Raw genomic sequence first — 9559 nt, 5'->3', positions numbered from 1 at the left:
ATAATTCATTTCCAAAAGACACTTCACATTTACGTCGTCTAAAGTAGGAACCAAAAGGCTTGGAGCTGGGAGCCTCAGACAGGAAATTAGAATGTAGAGACAAACTAACACATAGATGTTTTTATGGGATTTGTCGGAAATGAGAAAATGAAGATCATCAGCAGTGTTGTCCTTTCAAACTTCTATAATAAAGAAGAGTTCAACTGATATTTATTTGGGACTCTTTCTATAAGAAACTGATAAAGACGGAGATATAAGCTGATGTATGCAGAGATGTGACCACCATGTTGGGACATGTGTCTCCCTCTGGTCTGCTGCTCAGCGCCCCGGGGGGCTCGAGGTGTGTTTGTGTCCATAACAGAGCAGCAAACAGGCCCATTAGAGATGAAAGGGTCTGAATGGAGCCAATCAAAGAGGGGCCCAGCAGGAGACCTTTACCCCACAGACAGCAGCAGCCTGGGACTGGGGCCGGGAGGACGGGACCCCCTCTGCACGGATAATTACACACACACACACACACACAAACAAACACACACATGCACAGTCAGATTACTATCCGTTTTATTGGCCTGTTGTGTTCATGTATATCCAAGTAAATGTTGAATATGTACACACTAAGTCTTGTGTTTGAGCACAACAGACAGAAACAGATGTAAACACAGATTGTGCAGAAACCCTTGAGCAAAATTAAATTGGTTTAAAATTGTTTTGGTTTTGTTTGATTTTAAGAAATGTAAAGTGATTACTACCTCACAATTACGTTTAAACTATTTGTTCTTCTTTGATTGTGTTTTTTTTCACATTTTAGGATACTTTATATTTCTACTCCACTGTTTTGTTTTTGACAGATATAGCTACGTCTTTTTCAAAGATATAAACGTGTATAAATACAACATAAAATAAATGCAGGATTACACCAGTGGTGTCCAAACGTTTGGCTTGTGACCTCTTACAAAAAGTCTGTGTGTTTGGCTGTCATGTTTAAGATGTGCTCCAAATTTCACTCGAATAACTGTTTCTGGGTTAAAACTGAGAACATGATCCAATATTCCAACAAAAGAAATATACAGATTTGTTTCTTTTTTTTCTTTCCTCTCCTTTAATCATCCCACCACCCATTAGGTTTATCTGGTCACCCTTTATCAGTATTAACACTCTTTTCATTTGCCACAGAATCAGAGACATTTGACTACTTTGCAGAATGTGTATTTTAACTGCTGATACTTCATGTATATTTTCTGATAATACTATTATTCTAAAGTTGAATTGGTTTGGCGTGTTTTACTTTAGAAAGGGATCTGAATAACCCTGCACTTTTGTTCTTTGACATGTATTTAATTTGGGAAATACATTTAAATAAATTATCCCTTTGATACAGTCTTGTCCTTCAGGTTTTGTATGACAGAGATCTTCATTTACAGCAGATATATTCCTGTGTGTGTGTGTGTGTGTGTGTGTGTGTGTGTGTGTGTGTGACAGTGGTAGTGTGAACTTGCAGGCGTTTCCTTCACCTCTTCCTAACAGCCTCATTAACCTCTAAATACCAGTTTAACATCAAAGGCTGTGTCAGTGCTCACACCTCCGTCTCCTCTCACATCCACTCTCTTTGACATGGGTACACACTTCTTCCCATGATCTTATTTATTTTTCAGATTTAACACGATTAGGCTGTATGAAATGTAAACACAGTGTGATACACAGTGTGCTGGTAGTTGGAAATGCAGTACGAAGGTAAAAAGGGATTTATTTGTAATGTTCCTGCATCACCATTGACACATCTCTGTTTTTGACACCGTATGTGTGAACCAAAAGTTTCTGAGGGAGAAGGACAGACATGAGAGACATTGTCCTGCAGGAGGAGACTGCCAGTCTGGGCTTCAGTGAGAACAGAGGGGAGGCCGGTGGTGGAAATGGAAATGAAATCAACTGTGAAGGAAGGATGTATGACTTATCATTTCAGATCAATATTGAAATAGATCTCCTAGAAAAAACACAAACGTCTTTTTTTTTATTCGAAGCGATTTCTTTTATATACGTTTAATATATTATTAACATTTTAAGTACTCTTTATAGTTAAGATTTTCCTGCATAAAAACACAAGAGTAACACTCAAACAGAAAACAATGTAAGGAACACAGTGGTGGAAAAATTACTCAGATCCTTTATTAAAGTTAAAGTAACAATACTGCTATTTAAAAGTATGCGGATAAAAGTGAAAGTTCTGCATTTAAACTCGCCCTACGTATACAAGTATTTTCACCACAATATCCTTGAAATATCCGCAGCAAATGTACTCCTTCTGCCGTAAAGTGCTTCTTGTGTCTGATTTTATGTGACATTAGATGCATACATTTTAGATTAACATTTCTCAGTTCTCTCTGGTCAGCTAGTTTGAACTACTTTGAGTACAAGTTAGCTAGTTTAGTTCAAAGGTTTTCAACCTAAAGGGTCACCAGTTAAATCTGAGGGATCATAAGATGGTTAATGAGAAGAAAGAAGATATAACTACATTTGTATTCACATTTTGTCATTTATCGAACGGTTACTCCACCTCGTTGATTTCTGACTGTCTGACTCTGTTAACAAATCATAGACATATCATCACACTCTAAAAGTTTGGGAACCACTGGCTTATTCTTTATATATATGTTGTATTTTAAAAGCAGGTTTCTTAATGTAAAATCTCCATATGAACTCAAACGATGCCAGTGACTGTAGCTTTAGAAAAAGGTTGTGTAGTAAAGACAATATTCCCCCTGATATGAAGTGGAGTAGCAGTATGAAGCAGCATAACACATTTTTTTAATATATTATCACTGACTTCCTGTTCTTTTCCCGGAGATCACTTGTGGTCTCTCTGCTGTGTGGCTTTCTTTTGGAACAGACGTTGTAGAATACAGATCAGTAGCACACAGGTGTGTCTGTGGGAAAATGTTCCTTGAACACTTTACAAAGACAGGATGGTAAAATATGTCACTCTGTATAAGAAGAACACGAGTTGTACAGATATGAAAGAAAAGAAATCTTGAAAGTTATCTGCTGTATTTCCTTGTCAAACGACAGATAGCATGTTTCGATGTTCAGCTCTGTTGATGTTTGATCAGGTCAAACTGTTATCCTGTTTCTTTTTTAACATTATCTTCTGCTGGGCTGCAGATTTAATCCCATCACACTTTGACTGCATTAACCATTTCTGTCTTTATAGAACAGGAGCGCCTTTCTTCGTTCTTTTGAGAAAATAAAATTATATAAAAGCTCCCCTATATTAGTCACTTGGCCGACCTATTTGGTCCAGACCAAACTATCTCATGTATTTAAATAACATGTTATTGAGGAAGCAGCCCCTGACTTTTCCTCTAGCGCCACCATGAGGTTCACATTGTTGTCTTTTCATTGGATTTGTATTAAGAACAGATTGTACGGTTCAGCAGCTTATAACAAATACCTTCTTCAGCAAGCAGCAAGATCAGAGCATTTATTATATATCAGTTTTAAACATTTTAATTGATGATGCCTTCACTCCTTTGCCAGAACTACAGCTAAAACAAAATGCATCCAAAATGATCATAACGTTGAATAAACATCTCTAAAACAGTTTTAACACAAACTGAAAAGCATTGCCTTCATAGGTGAATTATTAAAGGACTGCTGTACTACACTGTATTAGTCTTAGCCTAGTTGACTAGTCCACTAACACAGGTTCCCTACAGTGCAAATATTGCTTCAAAATTCTATTTTTGGAATTCAGTTCATATTAATGTGCAAACAGGGCAAAAAAAAGCCAATAAAAGGCCATAAAAACGCAGCTACTCTCATGCATCTTAAGAGGCCAGTTTAGCGGTGCAGCAACACTGAGGAATCCGCACACAAAATTCCGCGTTGACAAACAACAAAGTTACATTTTTAATCCGGTAAAAAGTTATGAGGGAAAATGTTCTGTATTCCTTCATCATATTTTTCATATTCCATTTTCTTGCGTTTTCAAACGCTGCGATTGTTGTGACCATGGATAAAATAGTTGATGGTAGCTTTTCAGAGATCTAAAATCTTATAGTGTTATGAAATTGTATTATTTTGGAATCAGTCATGGATTTAGTTACCTAATAATCATGGATCCTGAAGCAACATGACTGCATCAATAGAGCCCCGTGCAGTTCTGTCTTTTGGGCTGAACCACCAGCTGATACTGCATTAAACCCCCCCTGCCCCCCCCCCCCCCCTCTCTGCAGGTATGACCCTCACATGGTACCTGCTGGTTCCTCCTGCAGGAGATCATCAGCTCCGGTCAGGCGTTTCTCTCTGACGGAGGGATGTACTCCAGACCGAGATGAGCAAAAATCTCCTCCTCTGATGAAGCTCTCAGGTACTTGCTCTGTAAAAATACAAACATGCATTGCTATTCATTTACCACCCAAATATGCCAATAAAATGTGTTAAATAGTGTATTAGAGGTGTTTACCTGTGTGTTATCGTACAGAGCGTGGCTGCTCAGAGACATGGCCTTCTCGTGCCCCGCCCAGCGGCGCAGCTCTCTCTCAAACAACTGCAGAGAATAAAGACTCAGTGGAAGGACTTCACTTGCAATATTTATCCTGCATAATATATCAAAAAGTCACCTTTGATCCGGTCCAGCCCAGCAGAGCAAAAGCAAACTGGCTGATGGGCGACACCACCAGGTCCACTCTGACCGCTCTCCATGGTTTGAGATTGGCATGTTTTGTCGACTCACTTCCTTCATCTTTAACCAACGAGGGGGTTGTAAGACTACACGTGTCCTCAGGTGTATCTTCTGTCAGTGTCTCTGTTTGTTTTGTTCCTTGTTTCGCATCCTCAGGCAGTTTAAAGATGGAGAAACACCTCTCGAAGCGGTCCATGTTGGAGGAAGGCCGAGCAGGACCGTCCTTTGACTCCAGGTAAGAGTTTCTTGTAGTTTTCTGGTACAACAAGAAACCCTGGAGAGACAGAAAACTATATTTGTAACATTTGAGCAGTGAAAATGTGGTTAAAATAACTTCAGGTTGTCAAAAAGTCATCTTAAAAAACGCACTGACTCAGGGTTTACCTTTGATTCCAACCAGGACACGACTTTAGGCATCAGCCCCACCTCTCTGCCCTCCTCTGGGTGTGTTATCAGGAAGTCCACATCATGGCCTGTCAGCTTCCCTCTGGAGAGCGTCAGTAGTTATTTTTCCCTTGATTTAATATGTTTGAACTTCTTAAATCTCAAAAACAAGACAATGGGATAATATCTACCTCCTGAAACCTCCTATCAGAGTCATCTGTGCCCCTGGTAACACAGACATGACAGCTTTAGCCACAATCTCTCCGATGGTGTCACCCTCGGCCTTAGTGACCGGCTGGTTGAGGTCATCATAGTGCTCCAGACCTTAGGGAAGACAGTATATTAGTTTGAGGAGAAACAAGATGGAATACAATGTGAATGAATACATGGGCATTGGGACACACACCTGCTTGTTGAGCTCTATTGAGTGTGTGTGCTGAGTCCTGTAACTGAGGAAGGCTGTGTATCCCCTCTCTGATCCATCGCTCTGCTGTTTTTGCTCCAACCCCAAAAATACCCATTAACACCTGAAACACATCATGATATAAAAATGAAACTGTGGAATACAAATCAGGCTTTGAGCGAGTAACAAATACTATTAAAAAATGTCATTAAGCAACATAACATCAGAATCATTGGTAACCTTAATAGGTTATTGATCATTTTAACAGTTTGTTAAATTATAAGACTGGCAGTATTCAATATTCTCAGTATTGCGAATAAATCCCATTAAAACAACAACATAGAAGACTTTTTTAAAGACCAAATAATTTCCCTTTTTTTGTATAATTTTGTTTTAATATCAACTACACAACATTAACAACGGCTACCTCAGCAAACTGACAACATGAACTGCAGTGTGTGTGTGTTGAAGTTGTTTTAAAGGATTTGTTGACAGTTTGAACAATATAGAATTTCAGCAGCTTTTTCATTTTTGGCTAATGTATTAAAGAAAAGTTATACTGAGATTGAGTTAAGATTGTATCTATAAAACATGACTAAAAAGAGGATAATAAAACCAGACTGATCCAGTGTAGTGCCACTAGGTGGTGCCGGAGAGGAAATGAGATCCATGTTGGAGAGTGTGAATCATTTGATGTGGATCACTCAGATATTTATTTGGAAATGTCACTGAGTTTTGGGAAATGGTACAAATATTAGAAAATAAGTTCCCTATGTGTTGTTTATTACTCTATTTTTCCCAAGAGAGTGTAATAAATAATGTTAATAGCAAGTAAAACTAGCTACTGTAGCACAAGGAACCAATGGCTGATAACTGTTTAAGAAGTCATCTTAATGTAAGCTGTCACACATTTTGAAGAATAGTGAATTAAAGAATAATAGAATAAAATATAATAGCATTTTCTTATTTTTGTTGCTTCTCCTCAGAGGCAAGACCTGTGAGCCATTCAAACAAAAATGTATTGTTTAATTTGAAGGCTTTTTAGAGCTTTAAGAGGTCAAGTTATGACATATTGGCATGTGGCGCAGTGGATAGAGCCTTGGTGTTGGGATCAGGGGGTCACAGGTTCAAACCCCACTGCAGTCAGCATGTCGTTGTGTCCCTGAGACACTTCACCCCAAATTGCTCCTGTGGGGATTGCCCACAGTATTGAGTATGTAAGTCGCTTTGGATAAAAGCGTCTAACAAGTAACATGTAATGTAATGTAATATTTCACAAGAAAAAAGCTATCAATTTAAGAGATTTTCCTCAACTTTTTCTTTCTTTAGTAATCTGGTGACCCTTTAATTTGTTATATAGACCCAAAAAAATCATATAAACTACAAAACTGCACAAGGTTCACGGGACAAACAGCTGACATACCTTCAGTGCCTTAAACCGCTCCGACTGCTTTGTAAACTCCACTTCACTGGATGCTCCATTTTCCAAAACGTCCTGCAAGAAAAGAGAATAAAAACAGAAAAATATAAGATATTTGTTTAAGTGTGATTAGGGAGATATTAAAGGGATATCTTTCTACTGACTTTGATGACTCTGAGTGAATGTCCTCCCAGACAGGGCAGCCCTCTGAGCTGCAGCAGGTCTGTCACCGGGCTGTGGAGAGCCTTTAGCACGGCGGCGGCTCGTCGGAACGCAACGCCTCGTCCGTCCTCGTCACTGAGCTCAGCGTTTTCAGCCAGGAGAGACAGCGCATCCTGAGACAGAAAATACATCCTCAATCTCTCAGTTTTCTGTTTTCATTTAGCTAACAACAGGTGTAATATAAGTGTTGGCTGGGGGACATTACAGTGAAGACGGTGTTGTGGTTCTCCAGAGTGGTTCTTCTCTGACAGGCGTAGCTCGGTACGATACTCTCCACCTCCTTCGATTCATCAACCTGTTGCTCCTGTTAAAGACAGAGGGATTCAACAGCTGCACAAATACAACCAAAAACCAAGAGCTGGATTCATCAGAGATCTTTTATTAAAAAAATCCAAATTCTAGTATTGTTTATTTCTACTCTTTAATTTCTACTATGTGCAATGCCTCGTTTGTTGTTTTTTATGCTGCTGCAACACAGAAATGTCCCAATTTGGGATCAATAAAGTACCTCTTATCTTATCTTTACTTTTACTTCAATTCATAACAAATACTTAAATTAATATGGGTAGGATAGAAAATGCAATTGTATTTTTATACATGTTAAATGCATAGTTTGTTACGCCATCTTTTATGAGCTGAAAATGTTTGGGAAGCCATGCGCCACAGGAATATTTGAGTGAAATTCTTGACTGACATCTGATAGTAAATATCTGGAGCTGAGTAAAGAAAAAGGCACCTGTAGTTTATGTCTGTCCAGGATTTCAACAGGATGTCCCGCCTTCATGCTCTCTGTGTACCAGCTGATGTCCAGAAGGAGAGCCGGTGTCCTGCACTGACCTCCAATCTGTGAGTCCAGCCACGTCCTGACCTCATCTCCAGAGTTATTCTCAGAAATCACATGTGTGACGCTCTCACTGTGAATACACAATATTCAACATGTGATTCAAAGACACTACTGTACCCACAGGCATGGCAGCACACTCAATTACTCAATTCAATAAATGATTAGCTTTTTGGAAAGTCCGGGGAATGTAGATTAAAATACACGTTTACGTACAAGCTTTTGAACAATTAATTGTCGCTGATCATCAATGTATGAGAGTGTGTAAACTGACTTAAAAGTAAAAGCACTCAATGCAGACAAATCACCCCTGGATTCATAAATGGATTATGAAAAACTAAAAAGTAATACAAAATCCTTTACAAAATCTTCTTGTAAAGCTGAACAAGTTGAATAAAGGCAATCTCAATAGTTGAAACTTTATTTTCTGTCAATCAACTTAATCAATCAAATTGATTAATCAGTAACACTTCTCAAATATAAGCTGTAAGAAATCAATAAAAATCTTGATTTGGTATAAAAATGTAAGCTGTCAACTAGAAGTAGAAATAAGCTTAAAAATGTAAACAGTCAAGTGAAGAACTTTAATTTTATTCTCACAGCTATTAAAGAAAAAGTGCTCTTAGTTACTGTTTTTCTCAATTGTACTATACACTTTATTTATTTTATCTTACCTGAACAACTCCTCCACCTGAAATCCTTTCTTTTGGCCGAGCTGAGAGAGAAATGCTCTTCGACTGGCTCCCATTTTTCTTTCCAACAGGAATAAAACCACCTGAGGGAATTTGGCAGGTACTCCACTTCCAGTATTCCCAGTTTTCCCAGCACCTAAGGAGACTTTCCTTCTCTTCAACGGCACCATGTTTCACTTTATGGTTAAATAAGATGTTAAGGCGTCTAACGTAAATGGGTTCATTCTCTGGGGGTAGGGTAGAGGGAAAGAAAGCCGCAGAAAAAAGAAATAGCAGCAAAATTCTGTGCAGCAGTGCAACCGGATGCAGCTGTGTTGATGCACCGGCTGCACATGCGCACTACCAAAATAGTTCCGAGTGGAAACTGCGCTGAACACTGAAACGGCCCAGTATGGAAGACAGCTTTCAGTTATTCAAATTAATATTATTAAAATAAACATAAATACTCACGGTAAGTAACATGGGTAACATTTTTCTCCTTTTTTGTATTACTGTTTGGTGTATAATGCAGGATTGCTGCTTAATTTCCTATGTTGTGTACCTAAAACATGAACACTCACTAACACCACTTATAATATTAAATAAGTGAATTTATAAAATTGGAAATATATTTTGTAAAATGATAAAGAATTTATCCTATTCTATTGTTTAATCCAATAAATTAAGTGATTTAAAAAATACCTAAAATGTGTACTATAAATAGTACTTTCCATCCTTTAATGTGGCTGAAAGTTGGTGAATAGAGCTGGTTCTTCCACTTTAATCCCAGTCACTAGTAATAACAGCAGAAAGCACTTTCAGCTGTTTGCATAGTTCATTGTTTGAAGGTACAGGTTGACAGTAACTACTGACTGACTACTACCTGCCTTCACTTCACAGTGCCATCAACAGCTGCAGGAAAAAAGATTGTTCAAAACAT

The 9559-nt window shown here is 38.3% G+C and overlaps 1 protein-coding gene across 1 annotated transcript; it reads right to left on the bottom strand.

The window, feature by feature from the left end:
- Nucleotides 1-2030: 2030 nt before the first annotated feature.
- Nucleotides 2031-8951, bottom strand: polm (polymerase (DNA directed), mu). Its single transcript, XM_034122993.1, has 11 exons — nt 8623-8951; nt 7844-8021; nt 7313-7411; nt 7050-7220; nt 6889-6960; nt 5469-5589; nt 5254-5386; nt 5063-5165; nt 4617-4952; nt 4460-4543; nt 2031-4372 (listed from the first exon to the last, which is right to left on the bottom strand). The coding sequence occupies exons 1-11, from the start codon at nt 8808-8810 to the stop codon at nt 4286-4288; spliced, it is 1572 nt and encodes a 523-aa protein (XP_033978884.1). The 5' UTR covers nt 8811-8951; the 3' UTR covers nt 2031-4285.
- Nucleotides 8952-9559: the final 608 nt, after the last annotated feature.

This window comes from Trematomus bernacchii, unplaced genomic scaffold (assembly GCF_902827165.1).
Source record: "Trematomus bernacchii unplaced genomic scaffold, fTreBer1.1, whole genome shotgun sequence".
In the NCBI taxonomy this organism is placed as follows: Eukaryota; Metazoa; Chordata; class Actinopteri; order Perciformes; family Nototheniidae; genus Trematomus; species Trematomus bernacchii.
Note: the sequence above shows the minus strand (reverse complement) of the source record. Positions and strands in the feature narration are given on the sequence as shown.

Excerpts from the sequence above, each read along its gene's own strand:
- polm (XM_034122993.1), bottom strand. The coding sequence starts at position 8,810 with ATGGTGCCGTTGAAGAGAAGGAAAGTCTCCTTAGGTGCTGGGAAAACT. Across the intron at positions 6,961-7,049 it reads ATTCACTCAGAGTCATCAAA|GACGTTTTGGAAAATGGAGC; the intron begins GTCAGTAGAAAG and ends CTTTTCTTGCAG. Across the intron at positions 5,590-6,888 it reads AGCGGTTTAAGGCACTGAAG|GTGTTAATGGGTATTTTTGG; the intron begins GTATGTCAGCTG and ends GATGTGTTTCAG.